Raw genomic sequence first — 20,284 nt, 5'->3', positions numbered from 1 at the left:
ATGGAACCTCCAGCTGCAGGGGCAATATACCTGATGTGCTGCTTGTGAGTGACTGGAGGGAGATCCGTGGCTGGATTAGAGGGAGATCTCTTGGGCGCTTTTTATGTTCCGTCGATGTGGTCTTAAAAAGACGAGTGACCGACAAATATGGGCTATGCAAGTTTGATATTGAAGCGCGCTGTGTGAATCAGGCCAGGGTTTCCCAAGCAGAGTCTAACTGCAATGCGTGCAGACAGCCACTTATTCCGCAATCTTCTGCAAAGATTGCATGGTCGTGCAATCCTTGAAATTAACATCCTTCCTCCTTGCCCGTTTGCAACCAGGCGCCCGCCGCTGCAGAAAACCACGTTCTAATAATTCTATTTGCATAAACCACGCCCACCGGCTTGTACACCCCTCTCATTGCCCGGCTCAGGAGACGAATCTTCGATTTAGACGCATGCGCAATTTACCCGCAGGGCTTAGCCGCTGGGAGGCGAGCGCCGCTCGGCGCATGCGCTCCCGGCCCCTCCCTACCGCGCCCTTCCAGCCGCTTCGCAGTGCGCAGGCGCAAAATAGCGGCCCGCTCCGTTTCCTGAGGAAAGGCGGGGGGGGCTGCATCCTGCTTCCTGTTTGCTCACGTGTCCTTCCGGGGCAGGGTCGCCACCTTCGGGAGGGGTCGTTCCGGCCGGCTGTGAGCTAGAGAGTCACCGCACTGAGGTGAGGCCTCTCTTCAGGGCCGGCGAGGGATTATTATGGGAGGCGGGGGTTTCGGAGAGGAGAAATAGGGCGGGGAGGGGGTCCTCCGCCTCTCCCTTGCTTCCCCCTCCCCCACGAACCTTGGCCAGCTAGATTTCTACCTGCAGGGAGCCTGTGCTGTTTTCTTTCTTGATGGGTGGGCCCTGAGGGGGCAAAAAACCCTTATTTGTTCTTACAGCTGCTCGTAATTCGGCCTCAGGTCGTCGTCAAAGCCCCCCCCCCAACGCAGTCGGTATCAGAGGAGGGCGGGCCCGGGCCCAGCCCTTTCGGGGGAGGAGTCAGGAAGCTCCCCGCCCACTGATTGGGCTTCTTGGAGTGACAGCATGGGAGGGGTTCCAACTTTGTTATGCTAGGGGATTCTGGGAGTTGAAGTCCACAAGTCTTAAAAAGTAGCCAATGTTGGAGACCCCTGCTCTATATAGCCTTACAGGCAGTCCTGGACTTACGAAAGTTCATTTAGTGACCTTTTAAGTTGCAGCAGCACTGAAAAACGGGACTTAGGACCGTTTTTCACACTTATGGCCATTGCATCATCCCCATGGCTACGTGGTCAAAATTTGGCTGGCTGATTCCTACAATAACTGCAGCCCTACTGGATGGAGCTCGGCTGTATTGAAATCTGCAGCTTGGCTTCCTGCTTCATCCTTCTGATGGGAAGTGGGATTACTCAAATTTTGCTTCCTCTGGGCCTTGAGTAGTCAGAAAACTCATTTTCAAGGGACTATGATTAATATCCTTTTAAAGCTGCCCTGTAGCCATTGCTGGATACACCCAAAACTGTGGTTGTCTCTCCTACCAGTGTTCTTCTTACTCTTCTTCCAAAGTTTCACTATTAGTGATTCCTCTAGCAAATCCCTTGGTTTTGACCTGCCTCGCTTGATCTGGGCGAAATTGAACAGAATTAGGTGTAATACTGGAAGAAGCGCCTTTGCCCTGTACCAGTGGGACTGGAAAGATCCCCCTTCTTGCGATTGTGATGCTGATATGCCAACTATTAAACCTATTGTGCAAGACTGCCCACGACAACGTGTGTTCTCTGGTTCCCTAGAAGATCTGCATGAAGCAACACCTGGATAGCTGAACTGGACATCCAGTTACGAGGCCATTGCCCTACTACCCCCTTAGAAGTTTTATACATAATTACGTAGCTTGTGTGTTTATGCTTGTTTCTCTGCTGTCATGTTCTCATCACAGGCTAAATATATAAGTAAGTTTTCCCTAGCTTTTCCTAAGAGAAATATTGTAATGAGCAGGAGATGGGTTTGCACAGGATGAAAAACATTCCCCACCCCTTTCAGGAATGGTTAACTCTCCCATTTATAGGAGCAGTTCAGGTTTTGTTGATTTGCTGCCACGTGATGCCCCAATTGTATAAGTTTCTCCCTCCCTCCCTCTCCCTCTCTTTCTCTCTCTCCCTCCTCTCTCTCTCCCTCTCCCTCTCTCTCTCTCACACACACACACATACACATACACACTGCCCTTTTCTCCCTTTCTGCAGCTGAGGGTGTAATGAAGGTGTCAGACCTGCAAGCCATTTTCAATAAATTGGAACTTGCCTCTCTTTCTTATTTTATTTTGGATGCTATTTGGAACCCTGACAGAAGTGGGAGGTCCCTGCCAACCATTTAATGCAAACGGGGAGGCACAATCGGTGCTTATGGCAGGTGAAGGAATCCGATCCTTCTCCTGATGTAGAAAGTGCTGCCCTGTCTGAGGGCGCCTATTTCCCAGGACTGAACAGGGCACCCAGAGATGGATTCTAAATCTACTAAACTTTCATGGTTTTAACTCCAGCTTAACTTCTGTGGGCCTCAACCCACATTTGAGAGGCCCTCAAGGGGTCCTTAAGTATCCTCCTTGTCACATTTTAATTTTGGGGGGTTGTGCTTGTTCGGATTTGTAATTTTCGTTTGATGAATAAATATTAAAGGAGATTGTGGAAGAAATGAGGTCTTGACTCAGAAGTTTTGTTGCTTGGTTGGAATGTGATGTAATGTGTATATTGGTAATGCGTAGCAGCTCTTTTCTTTTATACATACATGCACTGGCTGATGAGCACAGTCTTTGTGTCATGAGATCAATTTCCAAACAGGTAGGTAAAGGCGCTCTCTGAGAAAATGCATCAATTGCAGCAGGTCGGCTGAGGAATATTTCAGCAGAAATAGAAAAATTGCTGCTGCTTTGGCATAAATGCACTGCCCCAGTTTCTTCTGTGGATTAACTCAGATGCTAACTTCGGGCATCCTAGGAAGTCACTCCTGCCCTGATTAAGCACCTCTTCAACAGAAACATATTTTGCAGTGCCTCACATCAACAATACTGAACTCTGGATCAAGACGGAGCTGCGTTAGCCCTTGAGGCAAAGCTGAGGATGGAAGGAGTGGAAGTTAAGGAGGAGTGGCAGGACGAAGACTTTCCCAGGTAAGGCACAGCCAACTTGTTTTGGTTCGCTGTTGTTGGGAAATGACATCAGTGATTGTATAATTTGCAGTGTGGCCTCGGGGCAAGGTTTTCAGAAGATGCATTTGTCAGGGGGAACTCCTACTGCATTCAAGGAGCTTGACTGGATTGTAAGCACACAATGTGAGCCTAGGCTAATCTTTGTGGTCCGGGGAAGTTTGGAGATCGTTTCACAATGTACAAAAAATCTCCTTGCCTAGGAAACGAGCAGATTCATCCACAAGGTGTGATGATGAAAAGTAATGCAAGTTATTGCAATGAGTTATTTACATGCTAGTGGTAGTAGCAGTCCTGATTAGCAAATGTGTCTTTTACAGACCATGATGGGAGGCTGTTTATGCAGCAAGGGTTGAGAAGGTGTGCAGATATCAACAGGAACAGGTTGGACTTTTGTGCAGTCCTGAGGTGTTCATGTTAGCGCGTCATCTCCTGATACAACAGGACTCACAAGTCATCTGGACTCTGGAAATAGTTGTGGAACCAAATTACTTGTGAGCTATTGTGACTCTTAGTTTTACAGAAAGGAAATGGAAAAGGAAGCAACTCTGATCTTGACTACATTTAATGTCTGCTCTCTATTCCAGACCTTTGCCAGAAGATGACCATATGGAAGCTGGGCCAGCTGAAAGAGGAGACCAGTCCGGTAAGTGCATCAATCTGCAAGATATCGGGAACTTGCCCTTGGGGCTAAGGCAGCTGAGGCAGAAGTAGAGATTGGAAGGCCTGGAAAAAAATGGAAAAATTGGGAAAAAACAGGCTTTTTTCCAAAGCCATTAAAAAAACCCTGTTTGTTCCCCAATTTTTCCATTTTTTTCCAGGCCTTCCCATCTCTAGGCAGAAGTCAACATCTTGTCTGCCACTGTCAAGATATTTTTTTAAAATTAAAAATATGACATATATGCTGCTTCATCTCAGAGGCTTGAAACTGATCCAGTAAGAATAAGAAACTGGTGGAACACTTGATATATTCAGATGTTCCACTTCAGATTTTGTTTTGTGTGTTAACTCCCCTGGCTAATTCCAGTATTCCAGAAGTGAGCAAAACATGTTGATGTTGCAATTCTCCAGCTTTCAAATACTGTTTTCTATAGAGCAGGGGCGTCTAACCTAGGCCACTTTAAGACTTGTGAACTTCAGCTGGCTGGAGAATTCTAGGAGTTGGTCCATCTCTAAAAGTGGCCAAGGTTGGACACCCCTGCTCTCAAGGTTTTCCTACCTTGGAGAAGACTGAGGCAGCCTTCCCAAGAATGGTCTAATCTTGAAATTGACTCACGATTATGAAAATGGTTTGAAATAAGACTATCTTTGATAAGGCCAGAATATTTCAATCAAGATGGACTGGAGTGTTGAAGACAAGTAGCAGTGGGAATTCAAAACATTGTGCTCGCTTCTGCTGCATCATAAGGGATACAGAATAAATAGTGTGTTCACTTTATTAGAATGGCTAAAGTTACGTATATGAGCTCTGCAGAAATGTCAAAACTCAAACAGAATAGAAACAGTCTTGTATTTAATTCTAGAACTGTTGAGTATATAATTAATTTCTTTGCTGAGTGAGGTACCCGTTTGGTCTCCCTTTTAAAAAGTAAATAAAGACTGTAACATTCTTATGTTCAACGGGCTTTCAACAATTAGCCCTACTTCTAAGTACGGTAAAGTCATTTCTATCTATCTCCCTTCTGTTAAATAGTCTCTTTTCTTGTTTTGAGGCTTCTTTTTCTAGCTTTGACATTTATCACGAAATCACTTGTTATCTTCCCCTGCCTTTCAACCTATTAGAAATTAATGGCAACAAAGTTAAGAAGAAACTAATAGCTCCAAATATAAACTTGACTTTGGATCAGAGTGAAGAGTCCATTTTATCTGGCTTAGAGACAAGTGGAGATATTGACTTGGATGATATAGACACCCCCTCGGAGAACAGCAACAATGAGTTTGAGTGGGAAGGTAAGACTTTTTTTAGGGAAAAAAAAACAGCAACAAAGTTTTATCCTTAGGTGTGTTCCCTCTCGGCTGCTGTCGCTGAGCCTGCTCCTTTGTGTGCATGTTTCACATGCGTTGAAACTGGGGGTGCAGAGTCCACCACTCCACCAATGCTTGGCTTTTTTTTTTTTTTTTTACTGTGGGCAAGAGGCGGGTTCAGTTGTGTGTCATTGCAATAAGGTTTCTGTCTCTTCTCTTTTTAATGCCGCTGTCTGCGTTTCCCTGGAAGGATAGTTTCCCTTAACACAACCTTCTGTTCTTGGAAACAAACTACTAACTTGCTGAAGTAGTTTTCCCCACCTCTGTGGTAAGGCTTGCACTACTGAAACCCCTATTACAAAACCAGGAGGATGATTTAGTCCTCGCTAGTGACCCCCTCCCCCCCCTCAATATCAGGCATAGCTTTGATTGAAAGATTTGTCTATTTGCATGACTGCTGCAAATCGGGGCAGTGACAATGATTTTGCACCAAACTTAACAATCAGTGGGGAAATGATAGTTGAAGGGTCACCATCCAGATTTGTCAACTTCTCAAAGCGTGTTCAGTCTGCACCACCCTAAATACTCTGAATATGTTTTGAAAAAGGCCTTGCTTCTGGAATTCGGGCGTGTCAAACTTAAGTGCTGATTACTCTTTGTGGAGAGCAACTCCGATGTAGAGAAAACTAATCAGAATGAGACTAACATTGATTTTAAAAACCTACAAGAGATTTCATGTTTTCAAAGAAAAGGGTAACTTGATACTCCCATGTGTCTCGACTATAAAATCATTCTGCTCAGTAACTGCTTAATTCCTTGGTTCCTCCTTCATTTTCATAAGTGAATGTTGACCCTTCAAAACATGAGCCTGTCACTCCGAAACACTTAACTGACCAACTCATCCACGAGGCCTGCCTGGGGAATTCTGGGAGTTGGAGATCTTAAAAGTTGCTGAAGTTGGAAAACCTAGGCCTGATAACGTAACGCCTCTTCCAATCCTCTGTTTCCATGGGTGGCCAGACGATCTTCCAAAGCAGAAAAGCACCGATGCTGCTCGGAAGGGCTCCCTGCTGGAATACACGGCATCGGAAGAGAAGGAGGAGGAACGTCGATGGCGAATGTACCAGATTGGTGACCAGGGTCACCGAGTAGACATGAAGGCCATTGAGCCCTACAAGAAAGTAATTAGTCACGGAGGTGAGTGCTGACTTATTATAATCCTTGGTTCACCATGCTGGCTCTCGGCAACCGCAGGAAGCCTTAAAGAAAAAGCATCATTGTGATTCCCTATTTCCCCCCACTCTCTCCAGGCTATTACGGGGATGGACTAAATGCAATTATTGTCTTTGCGGTTTGCTTCATGCCAGAAAGTAGTCAACCAAACTACCGATACTTAATGGATAATCTGTTTAAGTAAGTGATGGAGCAAACAGGTAACCCTGCTTTCATGTGGAGTTAGATTTTGATCCATCTTACCTGGAAGAATGGTTGTTGGGGGAGCTGGGAGGGGTGGCCCATCCTCCTCCTTACAGGAGATGCTAGAGATCAAGCCACAGTCCTTGGTGTGCGGAATACCACTGAGATCAGATTCCCCCATCTGAAGAGTTTTTAAAGATGAGTAAGGGATCAAATTGGATCGGGAGCTTCTCTTGACACCCAGAGAAATTGTAAACTGTGGGCCAAACTCACTTAACCACTGCCTCACTTAATAACAGAAATGCTGGTCTCCCTTGTGGTTGTAAATCGAATATTACCTGTATTGTCTGGTCTTTGTATGAATCAAGCTGCCACTTCAGCTGTTCCTCTTTTCTTTCCCACAGATACATTATCGGCTCCCTAGAATTATTAATAGCGGAGAGCTATATGATTGTTTATCTCAACGGGGCGACCACCCGGCAGAGAATGCCCAGTTTAGGTTGGCTCAGGAAGTGTTACCAGCAAATTGATAGGAGGTAAGATTAAATAGGGGGAGGGGGATACCGGAAGAGGCACAGCCAGTTGGAAGAGCAATACAGAGTTCTTTAAAGGGTGGGAATAGGGGGAGGGGCTCTGTCTCATATGGGACTGGAAACAGCGCATAATTTTTTGGGAAGAGTAGTGTTGCCTTCCGTTGCTAACCTCTGCGTTGATTTTATTGACTTTAGGTTAAGGAAAAACCTGAAGTCCTTAATAATAGTCCATCCTTCCTGGTTCATTAGAACACTTCTGGCAATCACAAAGCCATTTATTAGGTAACGGACACAACATTTTATCCTTCTTTCATTAAGCTACACATCGGTTAGCGCTGTAGCTGTGACTGTTTCCCTCCTGTCTCTTTCAGCTCAAAATTCAGCCAAAAAATCAGATACGTCTTTACTTTGGCAGAGCTGGCAGAGCTCATTCCCATGGACAGCGTGAACATCCCCGAATGCATAAAACAGTAGGTCACCTTTCTTTTGTATCCAGGGGCCCCCAGAGTGCCTGGATGTTTCGGTCCGAAGGGCTCCCCTCCGAGGAGTTGGGATAGAGTGGTAGTGACCATCTCCTCCTCCCAGGAGTTGGTTGTTAAAATTCAGATGAATTGCTGGTGCTCTTGGGAGCTTTCTCAGAGGAAGTCACGTGCCCTGCCCAGATTCCTTCCAAGGGATTCCAGTTGCCTTCAGGGATTAGTATGGAGGCCCCAAGTCCGTTCTTTCTAACTAAGTCTGAGCCAGTTCCTTCCAGGGATCCTAATCCCCCTTCCCAGAATGGGACGGAGCCTCAGAGATGCCCAGCGGCTCTGAACGTTGGAGGGAGACACACAATAGCCCTTCCTATGGAGGGAAAAATGTAAAAAAAAAACCTTTTGCTTAATGTCGTTCTTATACATCGGTGCTGGGAAGCACTTGGCTAAGTACATGCTTAGGTTGGCTTGGGTTTGGCGAGTCTGAAAAGCTGCACCGGCTGTACTAAAATTGAATTTTCCCTACTAAGGTACGAAGAAGAAAAATGTAAAAAGAAACTCCAAAGGTATCTGCACTTCTTGATCAGGAATGTGTGTCTTCTCGCCTCCTTCTGCTCTGGGCTGGCTTTGGGGAGGGAGGGGGCCGGCTGGAATGCACACAGCACGTGGGGATGGGAGTTCACCCTTGCCAAGAGCTTGCACGGTTCTTGAGGCTCCTGCTGGGCTGCTCACACCGCTGCTGCTTCCCAAGAACAATTAAGTAATCCCCAAAGCTGAGTCTTGGCTGTCTAACTGCAGGTGGTCCTCGACTTACGACCGCAACGGAGCCCCAAATTTTTCTTGCTAAGTGAGACATTGGTTAACCCCATTGTACGGCCTTTCCTGCTTCCGTTGTTAAGGGAATCACTGCAGTTGTTAAATCAGACCATGTTAAACATAGTCGTTAAATGAATCCGGCTTCCCCATGACTTTGCTCACCAGAAGCTCGCAAAAGGGGATCATGCGACCGTCATAAGTACGAGTCAGTTGCCAAGTGTCCAAATTTTGATCACATAACCACGGGTAGGCTACAGTGGCCGTAAGTGTGAAAAAGGGCTCGCAACTCACCGTTGTAACTGAACGGTCACTAAATGAACAACTGTAAGTCGAAGACTACCTATATTAACACTAAGCTTCAGATGGAGAACTGCAAATTGTTCAAATTGGGCAGCCATGGTTGTAAAAAAGCCTTCCTTAATTTTAGACTGAGGGTGGTTGTGGCTCACTCTCACCTTTGTTCATCTACCTTCAAAGCTGACGGAATTACTTCTTTTTTTCCACCCAATCCCGCTTCCCCCCCCCCCCCCCCGATTTTCCAATGCATGCGGAATATTTCTGATGGGGCTTTTAACAAGAGTGGCCTGCTAATGAATATATTCATAAATATATTTTGACCGCACTCTCAAATCTCCTGCACTCATCGCTGTGGCTGATTAACAAATCCATTTGATCCAGAAAGTGCTGGTTTTATATAATTGCTTCGAATTCCCCCTTTTTTCTCCTTTGGAGGGACGGCTCAGAATATTGCAAACTTGGCTAATCCCCCCGAAAGCCGATCCCGTCTTCAAAAGGGTTATGGCCAACTCCTGCTAAGTCCCTTGGGACCTGATCCAACCCAGGGGTTAGGCTGCCAGACTTGGGAAATTCCTGTATTATAGGCAGAAGACGTTGAAGTAATGAGCTTGAACTCTGCACGTCTGAACCTGGTCAATGGAGAGGAAAAGTTGCCCAGTCAATTTCATTCCCCTGTTAACTGTCACCGTTCAAAGTGCCCCTCAAGTCTGTAGCAAACTTCCTGCTTTCACTTGTATTCCTTGTTTCACTGCAATTGCTGAATGATAAGGTTTCTTTTCCCCCCCTCCATGCAAACATTTGCAAAATGCGACATATTTTTTCTTCTCTCCAATGAGCAGAATTGATCGAGAACTTAATGGGAAACAGGAGCAGAAGTCTGAACAGTAAAAAAAAAAAAAGTATTTCTGAATTCAAGCCGAGAATGAAGAACACGCTGGGAGATCTGAGGCCCTGAGGAAGACTTCTGCGTCTGGACTTCGCCTGTTGAATGATGCACTGCCAAGTGGGTTTTCACGTCCCAGGGGATGCTGACACTTCGTAGTTGCCTTTATTATAACTTTCACACGGCCGTGTCACAAAGGCACCCTAGGAGGGGCAGCCATTGTTATATTGCGATGCTTATTCAGTAAGTATTTATATGCTTCAACGTTAAGGGGAGAGATAATATATATATTTTTATGACTCTTCAACGCATATTTTATAATTTTCATCTGCGAAAAACTTCTGAGACGCACTAGCCCACCGATGGCGGTCGTCGTTTATTTAGGAATAAAATGCATGAGAATTTCTTATATATGGGGAAATGCTTCTTGGCTAAAGAAGAGAGAAATGTAACTTTGGTTATCTGCTACGCTAGCAAGATCCTTTGCTGTTTCCACTGTGCTTCACCTTGGAGTTGGGTGTCCTCAGCACAAACTCGAATCAGTCCAAGCCCTTCTGTGTTGAAACCCTGAGGTTTCAGCTCCCTCGCCTCGGAACAGAAAGATCCAGTGATTGAGACTACTACTCTTGTTCGAATGTTGGGGCTGGGGGAGGCGGTCTAGCTCTGGATGCCCAGGGAGCAAAATTTATTTGGGAATTTGGGCGACATTCCAGAGCCGAATGGCGGTGGCCTCCCAGCCGGTCTCCTCCTGTCCACCATGGAGGAGATCTCAGTCCAGCTTCTGATGGACTTCCTTACTTACCATAATGTGCAGGGGAGTTGCAGGACATGGTATCAGGATGTGGCACTCAAGAGTAGAGAAAGTGTTCCCAGAGTTAGAGACAAGGACAGCTTAGCCTATGGAGGCTGCTCTCAAGCCCACTCTGCGTGTCTCGCCCAGGTGGAAGAACAATGTTACGTGGTGGTTTCATCCTTTGGAAAGCAAAAGGCTCTTGAAATGGCACTTTCCACCAGCACTAGCTTCACTTTATGCACTTTTTTGTTTTTTAAAAAGAAGTCTGTGTGTGTAACTGCGTGTTTGTGTTGCATGTTCTACCTGTTTTTAACGGCTGCTTGAAGAGTGGCCGCCTCAGTCAGGGCGCGGATGTGTCGGATGCACTAATTCCTAGCGGGGTAATCATCAAAGCCTTCGGGGATTGTAGCAGAAATGTTAAAAGGGTTTTGGAAAGCTTGGGCATCATCGCTCTATTTTCAATTTGTATTTAAAATTTGTGCCTGTTGTTAGCAACGCAGCGTTTTCTTGTTCCCAGTGTTCATGGGGGGAAAATTCTGCCCGTGTGTCTGCTCATAACCCAGTCAATAAAATGTTTTTAAATAAAGAATGGCTTTAATTGGGTATTTATGTCATAAATGCTTAAGTGTATTTATTTTAAGATGGGAAAAATCCTGTTTGCTTTACTTAACAAACCCAAATCTTCACACAGCTGGAGTGAAAACGGTTGTTAAGTAGCAGGACCAGAAGACGAAGGAAGGGCAGAGAGGGAAAATGGGGCAGTTGAGTCAACGGGGCCATCAAGAAGAAGAATTGCCGGGTCAGACATTGCTTGTTTGTCTCATAACAACCCAGACATGATTTGAAAATGCTGTGGATTTTCCTTGGTGCTCCTGTGAAGGGTCTGAAGCGGTGGCCCACCTGTCCAAACGCCAGACGGCAAAAAGAGAACTTATTCTTTGCCCCCTTTTTGGTTGGAATGGGGTATTCCTGCTTCCCTGGCTGGAGGTTTGGGCAAAATCCCTGCAGGCTTGCCTTTGTGTCCACCTTGGGTTTAAAAGTGGGTGGGGAGACCAGGGCTTCTGGGCAACGTGGCTGGCCACCTGATCCGGTGCCAGGAGGCTGGCGTTGAATTCACTGGACACCCTGGAGCAGCGTTTGCTCCGTTTCTCCAGTAGCTGAAGATCTGGTGGCGTCCCATCCAAGGGCCACCCAATAAGCCCTGCCTGTGGGGCGGCTAAGCTCCTCTGCGCACGTGCAGAGTGCATTTCCCGTGCATTTCTAACGGAGGAGCGCTTGGAGGCCGTTCCCGAAGGGCGATTCCCTCCGATAGGAGCCAGCCGCACGTGGAATGCGGAAGAACCGCTAATGCCAGCCCTCCGGCTGCCTTTTCTGCGCATGCGCCACCCTTTCCCGGCGCCTTCGCTTCGCTGTCGAACGCTCCACGCCCTCCGCCCCGCCTTCCTCAGAGGCGCATGCGTACACGCGATCGCGACTTTCGGCGACGCAGAGACTCTATGGTCGCGCCCACGGCCTACATCGAATTCCGCTTCCGGGCCCCGCTCGGTGGTATCGGAAAGAGGCGGGCATCGGAGCTGGTGGCCCGTTTCTCCGCGTCGGAGGTCTGGAGGAGCCCGGCGGGCCCCGTGCGGGCGAGGGAGCCCTCCTCGCCGAGGTAGAGCCGGGGGAGCAGCTCCGCCCTGCCTGGGACTCCGCGCCCCATCATCCGCAGCCGGCTGTGCATCCCCTCTCCAATCAGCCTCGCCCGGCCAGCGCAGGCCCTGCAGCGCGGCTCTCCCGGGGCCCAGGCGCGGGGTGGGCGAAGGCGGGCAGGGGTCTCCCCAGAGGGGGTGGGCGCTGGGGGCCCTCCTGCAAAGCCCGTGCAGGGCGCCCCCTTCTGGCTAAACACGCGCCCGGAGGAGGAGCCCGCACGCGTGTCCGCGGGTGCCCACGTGCACAGGAGAGGCGGTGGGGATTCCCCCCCCCCCGCAGGTGGAGCTTTGGGACTGGTTGGGGGCCCCGTAGCCAAGGAAGGGCCCGTGGCGCCCTCAGATACAGATGAACAGAGTTGGAAGGGACCTTGGAGGTCATCTAGTCCACCCGCCCAAGCAGGAGACCCTACACCATTTCTGACAGGGGGGAGTCTTTGGGGGGAATCCCTGCCCTGCAAAGCCTCTTCTTGCAACCGGAAGAAGCACCCCATGCCTTTATTCCCATCTTGTCCCTGACTTACACCAGTTCGTTTAGTGACCGTTCAACGTTACAACAGTACTGGAAAAAGTGACCTTTGGCCGTTTTTCACACAAGAGTCGCAGCGTCCCCCAAGGAGGCCGCCTGGTCAAAACTCAGGCCTTTGGCCAACTGACACGTATTTATGACGGTTGCAGCGTCCTGGAGTCACGTCCTCCTCTTTGGCGGCCTTCCGATGAGCGGAGTCCGGGGGGGGGGATTGGACTCACTTAAAATTTCATTTTCATGCATGCCGATTAGTGGACATTCAAAGTGACGGCGGCAGGTATTTTAACCCTGTGACTAATGGAACGACTCCAGTGATTTCACCTAACAGTCATGATGAGAAATGGGGTAAAATGGGGCAAACCTCACTTTACAAATGTCTTGCTGAGCAACAGTCATTTTGGGCTCAGTTGTGGTCATAAACCGAGGACTACCTGCAATTGGAAGAGCAGGGTGTAGGTGGGATTTTATCAGCAGGGAAACTAAAGTCTTTTTTAATCCTAATTGTTTTATTCTCAGTCTCTCCATTACCTGCTTTCTCCTTCCTTCACCAAGTATAACTGTCGTTCTGAACTGTCCAGGTCTTTAGTGAAAGTCGAGTGGATTCGTATCTGTGACTCCTTCAGCCATGGCCTACCAACTGTACAGAAACACCACCCTGGGGAACAGCCTTCAAGAAAGCCTGGATGAGCTCATTCAGGTGAGGTATAATGAGCTCCTTTTTATTCCCATCCTCCTGAATAAAGGGCTTAAGTAGAATAGACACGATTGAAGGAGATACGTGTTAGCTTTGCAGCCAGAGATCAAAGCAATACATACTGCTGAATTGAAAACAGTGTTAAGAGTGCTTGCTTTTCCAGGCTTTTCCTCCGTATCATAATTGAAGACAAAGAGAAAGATGTCCGTGATGATAGGAGAGGTTTCACAAAGGAAGACAATAATCTTAACTGTCCAGTTTCTCAAACTCAAAACAAGGGTTTGAGTTCCGGTGAACAATGTTTGCTAGTCTCCTTAAGTTGCAAACTTAGTCATTTCATTGTATGAGGTGCAATGACAATAAACTAAACTAAACGGGCAACATCACATTTATACCATATATTAGGGTTGAAGGGAATGAAAAAAACTAGTCAAGTCATGCTAGTTGAAATTGTAAACGCTAATCTCTGCTCTGAAGGTTTTGGCCTCTTCGGACAAACTTGGTACACCAATCAATGTGTGAATATCAAAACAAAGTTTTAATTTTGGGCAGGTGAATGTTTCTCTTTGGCATTTAAGGTTTTCTTCTTTAATCTTTCAGTCTCAGCAGATTACGCCCCAGCTCGCTCTCCAAGTCCTCCTACAGTTTGACAAAGCGATCAATGCTGCATTAGCCCAGCGAGTCAGAAACCGAGTCAATTTCAGGGTAAGAAACGCTAATTAGAAAGTTCTAATTAAAACAAACTTTTAATATGAAAATAAGAAAATAAACAAATCTAATTGTTACATTTTGGCAAGAGCAAATTATCGTCCACCTTCTTGGCAGATGAACAGAAGATCAAAAGTAAAGAAGTCTCTGGAATGTGTGATGTATTATTAAACGTGTTAAAAAGCATGCGCAGTAAATCATTGCTGATAAGAGCCTATGACCGCAGTAACTCATCAGTTTGGCTAGCAAACAATTAACGCAGTGACACCTTTCTTGCCTCAGTGGTTAAGGGAATCCTTGCCGTCGTTAAAGTTAGTAACGTAGTTGTTAAGTGAATCCAACTTCCCCGTTGACTTTGCTTGTCAGAAGGTCGCAAAAGGCAATCGCATGACCTTGGGACACTACAACGGTCATAAATACAAATCCCCCAAATTCTGCCCGCGGCTGTTCCTTTGATGGCCACCAGGGGGCGATAGAACTATTCCCAGAATGGCTGCCTGCCTCTATCAGGAAGGGAAGGGAGCTAAGGGGGAAACTCAAGAGGCCCAATTCAGCAGGCGTCTTTTTGCTGCTTTTTCCTTTCCCTAAGGATCTCTGGAGGTTCTCCAGAGTCTTCCAGGTCAGCATTGCTTGAAAGGCCGCCTGCAAAAGAAGAAGAAAACCCTGTCCAAACTGCCTTTTGAAAGAGCACCTTTTAAGGCCCTTTCCCTAAGCCCCTGATGGCGAACCTATGCCATGTGTGCCATAGGGGGCAGGCGGAGCCATATTTGGTTGCACGCCAGCCCTCAACTCCGGCACGCATGGGAGCGCCGGCCAGCTGATTTTTCACCCTTCCGGAGGGCCAGGGGAAGCCATTCTTACCCCCCTCCCCAGGCTTCAGGAAAGCCTCCAGAGCCTGGGGAGGGGTTGCACGCGTGTACGGGGGGGGGGGAGGGGTGCGCACGCAGATTGAGTGGGCATATGCACAATTCTGGCACGCCGTAAGAAAAAGATTGGCCATCACTGCCCTAAGCCCTCCTTCCCCCCCCTCTTCTTTCTTCCCAAGGGCTCTCTGAACACCTACAGGTTTTGTGACAACGTTTGGACCTTCGTACTGAATGACGTGGAATTCAGAGAGGTCACTGAGGTGGTGAAAGTGGATAAAGTCAAAATCGTGGCCTGCGATGGGAAAAGTAAGGTTTTTTTTGGGGGGGGGTGACGTCTGTGTTTCTCAACCTCAGCCTTCTTTAAGCTGGGGGGGAGGACTGCAACTCCCAGAACCGGCCCACCCAGCTTAAAGTGGTTGAGGTTGAAAAACTCCGCTTTAGGAATACCAAAACCAGGAATATGCACGATTGCTCCCCTCTTGAAAAGTGGATATAAGGGGAGGAGGAGCCAATGTTGCGATGAGACGACGTGCGATCTCAATGCTCTGAGGTCGCCGTTGGTACTTTTGCCGCTGGGTGGTCCAAACGGACCTAAACCGTCCCGCAGAGACGGTGAACAGGAAGAATACGTCTTGCTCATCTCAGGGACATTGCAAAGTATGTAAAAAGGATGTGTTGTGTTTGTTTTGAAGATTAAAAAAGAAATTATTAAAAAAAAAGTGGATATAAAAATTGCAGATACAGGAGTGGTTTAATCTTGGGCAGGTTTCCATTTCTCTATCTTGAAGATAGCTGGCATTTGCCAAAGGCGACTTGTTAGGAGTAACAAGACTTTACTCATACTTCGACCTGCCAAAATCAACAAAAGGACAGGTTTCCTGGTACCAAGAAGTTCCCTATCGCCTGTTTACTGTGTAAACTTTCCGGCTTTTTCTCCTTGCCTGAAAGCAGTTGTTGAACGCAACTTTTAATACATGAGGTGAACCTTGTGGCCATTCCCGGTGTGCAGATCTCCTGAGCTGTGTATTTGCAGAAGTGCTTTCTTCCTTCTGACCGAAACACACAATGTGGCTGGTTTTTTTCTTACTTGACTTCTTTGTCCTGAGCCGTGACAGCAGATCCTCGCTTTCATACTGCACTTTCCATTTTTGCAATGCTGGTGGAGGGCTGGGTCTGTTGAGAGCAGGGCCCCAGATCAGGGATTTCCATGTAAGGCCTTCTGCCTTTGGATCAAGATTGATTCAGCCTGCTTTCCATCCTTCCGAGGTGGGTAAAATGAGGACCCAGATTGTTGGGGCAATAGGCTGACTCTGTAAACCACTTAGAGAGGGCTATAAAAGCAGTATGAAGTGGTATGTAAGCCTGTGCTATTGCTTGCTTGATCCCTCCCATCCCCCTTGCTCCCTCCCTTCTCCCTTCCCTCCCTCTCTCTGCCCTTCACAGGGCTGTTGTGGGGAAAATAGGGGGGGGGGGAGGCTTTGTTGGATATGTTCGCTGCCTTATTTGTAAAAATAATCAAGGGGAGATATAAACAAACACCGCCTGGACTTGTCCCTGCAGTTTTCTTGGCAAGGCTTTCGGAAGTGGTTTTTCCTGACCTCCTCCTCCCTTGGTGAGAGTGATGGGCCCACATTCACCCATCTGGCTTTGGGGTTGACTGGAACTGAACTGTTTGTAGCCTTAACCACAAGACCAGCCTGGCTTATTAGGAATAAATGCAGTCTTCCATTCCTTCTGTGCAGCTCTGGTTTTGGAGCCATGTTTCTCACCCGGTGTTTCCCTTGCCTCCAGATACAGGTTCCAATGCTGTGGAGTGAAGGGGGACCGGGGCCTCTGAGCCCATGTGGACTGGATGGGCAGGGCTTCCTCCAGGGGAGCAGCCTGGGCCAAGAAAGACTCTTGTCGGGAGTTGTTTTAAGAATGCAGGCTCACCTTTTCTGGGAGGCCTTGTGGAACTGTCTTAGCCAGGTCCCATAAGGCACCTCCGGGCGTTGGCTCAGTGATGAAGATAAGCAAGCTTTTGCCTTTTTAAAAATAATAAAACCAGAGGATCAAAAATAAGGATGAAACATAACACAGCTACTTTTGGGTTCATCAAGGTCACCAATAAATATTTTATTTAAAACTTAGTGGCGTGATAAGTACTGAATCGTCTTCCTATGTACGATCCGCTGGATTGCTGGATTCGCCTGTTTCCCCCCCCCCCTTAAAATCGGACTATTTTGGCACTCTTTTTGCAAACATAGCTGATCTCTTGGTATGCTTTAAACCTGAATTTAAGAATGGCTTATTCTTGACCTTTCAAAAAAGTTCAAACATGGCTCTGTATATCTCTTTATTTTTTGTTGTATTCACGAGATCATGTTCTATATTTATCTGACCTCTATAAGCCACTTGTATTAATTCATTGTCGGGATCATTACGTAGCCCATCCCCCTTTTAAAACTACACTATTTAATCTAGGGAGAATCAACAACCCAAGTTTAGCCTTGAATCCCAAACTGGGAGTTCAGCTACCTGAATTCTGCCTTCATGGGCTCATCCAAGCGTGCTGAGTAGAGAGGAAGGAATCGACTTGTATATTTGCATCAGAAAGTAAGCATTGCACATTTTTCTGCTGCCAATGAGAACGTTGCTTGTTCTCAACTCCCAATTTCTCAGGTAAGATTTTCCCTGGCTGGTTTCTGTTTTATTGCTTAATAGTTAAACCATCTACCTGGGCCATAAGGTAACTACTTATTTGTGGCAATGGCAACGTACTTAATTTCCCAAGATGAATATCCTTTGTGCCCTCTTTGACAAGGCTTCAAGGCTCGGCACGTCCGTTTTCCTTGTTGCCTTTTAGGATTGCTTTTCCCCTGAAGTGTGTGGTGGTTGGGCAGCGCCTGAGTCCTTTAGAAAAAGCTTCAAATGGGCCCTCATTTTCTGCCTGCAACACTTAGAGCACTTAGCAATGCTTCAGCGAACAAAGCTGGAGATCTGAGGGATGCCCGATGTCACAGATTAATTGTTGTTGTTTTTTAAATGCCTTGGCCAAGTGGAAATTCCTTGGGGGGGGGGAAACCTAACCCTATAGTACTGTGAGAGCACGTAAATGATGTGAAAACAGATTTGCAGAAGCTCCTGACGGATAGAATAAGCTACGATTAATTGCCCTCGTTTGTTTCTGGCTGCCTTCTGTCCTATCAAGATGGTTATCCTTGTTTGGGCTCCTCCAAGCTGCCTGCCAGGGGCATTTAAATTCACTCTGGCTAAAGCAGGGGTCTCCAACTTCGCTTCCTTTAAGCCGTGTGGACTTCCAATTCCCAGGATTCCCCAGCCAGCAAATGTTGGTGCGTCTAGTTCATGAGCATATAGTAAAAGAAACCAGAATCTGCAAAACGTATCTAATCCTGATTTACCAGCTTAATTCTGCTTCCTTGGGCATGCTGGCTCTGTGTTTCCATGTCACTTTCATTCCATGATTGGTGGCAAAATTACATTCAAACAATTGTTCCTTTGATGACCTCCTTGAGTAATTTCCTCCAGGGAGTGGCTGGCCTTGTTTGCTTTTTTTGGGAAGGTGGGGGAGGGAGCAAACTTTCTACATCACACGGTGTTATCTTCCAAAATAAAATTTGACGTTTGAGATTAATTGGAGCAGTGTCAGGCCTGCAGTCATACTCCTTTTAGGATCTTTGGCCTGCCACACACTCTTATTATTTTACTATGCTGTTTCATTAGTGGGGTAATTGGGAGAGGGAAAAGTAAGGAGCAGAATGTGGTGTTGTCAAAAAATAAAACATTCCTTTCTAGAAGCCCAAGGTCGACCTTTGTCTCCGCACCTCTGCACCTGACCGGAACTAGATGGGTGGAAATGCCAGGGTGGCAGAGGAAGATTGGACCATGGGATGGAGTTGTGGGTGTGGGGACAAATCATGAACTTTCATCTGGGTGGAAAACCCAGGAAGCTTTCAGATTCGGGTTTCCACAGATGTGCCAAGCACGTCTCTTAATGAATTGGAAGTTTGAGGAATCCTTTGCCTCTTTGGAATGCTGACAAGCAGCTTATACTTCCTTTCCTGCTATTTACAACATTGCACGCAAGAGAGTTTTGCTTTTGCTGCAATAAAGGACCAGTTTGAGCTGGTGCTGATATCCTTTACAATGTTTACCTGTCAGCAGGTGAGCCAATAAAGCCAGAACCAAGTATGGCATTTATGTCACTATTGACACTAGAAGAAACCTGCAAAGTCCTGGAATTCTTGGGTTGGAAAGGATCAAAAGGAGGATCTGGTTCAATCTTTTCCAACGGGCCCTCTGGTCGTCTGGTACTAACGAGGCTAAGAGAATAGGAATTGGGTTTGAGGAAGAACCTTCAGAGGTGGCAGAGATACAATTCTGAAGGCCACTGATGAGCTACACACAAGTCAACTACCGGTTGAAGCTAAATTGGCGATAGAGAAAGGTCAATGGAATTCAAGGAGGGCAGCTGGACTTGGGTCTCTTGTAACTCTGCAATGACTCCAGACTGGTGACATGTTTAACCCCTCAGGCAGAGGTGAAATCCAAACCCAGTTTGGCCGAACTGGCAGAGACGATTGGCATCAGTTCTCCGAACCGGTGACAAAAATCCCTGGTGGCTCCACCCACGTCACCCTGTCACCCCTCACCTCTTCCGGCCGCTCGACTTGCGCACCCAATCCAGACATTTCTCCCTCTGTTCACAGCAGAGCTGTCCCTTTAAGGTACTTCAGCCCCCAGGAGGGAGGGGGCCAGGGGGGACCATAAAGGGAGCAGCAGCTCCGCTGTAAATGGACTCATACACACATTTTTTCCGGCCAGGTTCTGGTAGCATGTGACAGTGGGCGTGGCCATGAGTGTCATCGAGTTGGCCACACCTACTCAGACACAGGACCCCACCACCAAGCCACGCCCACAGAACCGGTAGTAAAACAAAATTGAATTTCATCCCTGCCCTCCGGCTGAGCTGAAAGGGAGGGTTAAACATGTCATCAGTTTGGGGTCAATGTGCAGCCACTGACCCTTCTCTCTCACCAGTTCAGCTTTGATTCTTCCATGTAGGTAGCAATAATAATCTCTTCTGTTCCTGAACTGTATAAATGTGTTGTTCTGTGGCTAAGTTGTGTCCGATTCTTCATGACCCTGTGGAGCACAGCACTGCACCAGCCCCCTCCCTTCCTCCACTGCCTCCAGGGGGTTTGACCAAACTCATCTTCCCTGAGTCAATGACACTAACCATCTCCTCCTCTGTCGTCTCCTCCTCCTCTTGCCTTCCATCTCCCTCAACACTGAGGTCTTCTCCATGGAGTCTTCTTGTTTGGTGGCCAATGTATTTGAGCTTCAGCTTCTGTATCTGGGACTTTACAAGCACTCCTAGTTATTGGCACCTGTCCCTAAGGCTCTTGGGGAGAACCACTTCACCTGA

At 47.3% G+C, this 20,284-nt stretch overlaps 2 protein-coding genes across 5 annotated transcripts; both read left to right on the top strand.

The window, feature by feature from the left end:
• Window positions 1-552: 552 nt before the first annotated feature.
• Window positions 553-10,960, top strand: BNIP2 (BCL2 interacting protein 2). Of its 4 annotated transcripts, XM_081965014.1 has the most exons (11): window positions 560-699; window positions 3,040-3,159; window positions 3,783-3,841; window positions 4,978-5,145; window positions 6,181-6,357; window positions 6,471-6,573; window positions 6,981-7,112; window positions 7,305-7,391; window positions 7,481-7,579; window positions 8,113-8,148; window positions 9,535-10,960. In XM_081965014.1, the coding sequence occupies exons 2-11, from the start codon at window positions 3,110-3,112 to the stop codon at window positions 9,581-9,583; spliced, it is 960 nt and encodes a 319-aa protein (XP_081821140.1). In that variant the 5' UTR covers window positions 560-699; window positions 3,040-3,109; the 3' UTR covers window positions 9,584-10,960. The 4 variants fall into 4 exon arrangements, with proteins under 4 accessions (XP_081821142.1, XP_081821140.1, XP_081821141.1 ...); XM_081965016.1 differs by lacking the exon at window positions 8,113-8,148 and having other exon boundaries at window positions 553-699; XM_081965015.1 differs by lacking the exon at window positions 560-699 and having other exon boundaries at window positions 3,025-3,159.
• A 907-nt stretch (window positions 10,961-11,867) lies between these two features.
• On the top strand, window positions 11,868-16,985 carry GTF2A2 (general transcription factor IIA subunit 2). Its single transcript, XM_081964705.1, has 5 exons — window positions 11,868-12,025; window positions 13,167-13,285; window positions 13,883-13,987; window positions 15,036-15,162; window positions 16,648-16,985. Exons 2-5 carry the CDS (start codon window positions 13,214-13,216, stop codon window positions 16,671-16,673), a joined length of 330 nt encoding a protein of 109 aa, XP_081820831.1. The 5' UTR covers window positions 11,868-12,025; window positions 13,167-13,213; the 3' UTR covers window positions 16,674-16,985.
• The last annotated feature ends 3,299 nt before the right edge of the window (window positions 16,986-20,284 follow it).

The sequence above is a fragment of the Natrix helvetica genome, assembly GCF_964273705.1.
Source record: "Natrix helvetica genome assembly, chromosome: 12".
NCBI classification, from domain to species: Eukaryota; Metazoa; Chordata; class Lepidosauria; order Squamata; family Natricidae; genus Natrix; species Natrix helvetica.
This window is presented reverse-complemented; position numbering and strand designations above follow the sequence as displayed.

Excerpts from the sequence above, each read along its gene's own strand:
- BNIP2 (XM_081965014.1), top strand. The coding sequence starts at position 3,110 with ATGGAAGGAGTGGAAGTTAAGGAGGAGTGGCAGGACGAAGACTTTCCC. Across the intron at positions 3,842-4,977 it reads TGAAAGAGGAGACCAGTCCG|AAATTAATGGCAACAAAGTT; the intron begins GTAAGTGCATCA and ends TCAACCTATTAG. Across the intron at positions 6,574-6,980 it reads TTAATGGATAATCTGTTTAA|ATACATTATCGGCTCCCTAG; the intron begins GTAAGTGATGGA and ends TCTTTCCCACAG.
- GTF2A2 (XM_081964705.1), top strand. The coding sequence starts at position 13,214 with ATGGCCTACCAACTGTACAGAAACACCACCCTGGGGAACAGCCTTCAA. Across the intron at positions 13,286-13,882 it reads GCCTGGATGAGCTCATTCAG|TCTCAGCAGATTACGCCCCA; the intron begins GTGAGGTATAAT and ends TTAATCTTTCAG. Across the intron at positions 13,988-15,035 it reads GAAACCGAGTCAATTTCAGG|GGCTCTCTGAACACCTACAG; the intron begins GTAAGAAACGCT and ends TTTCTTCCCAAG.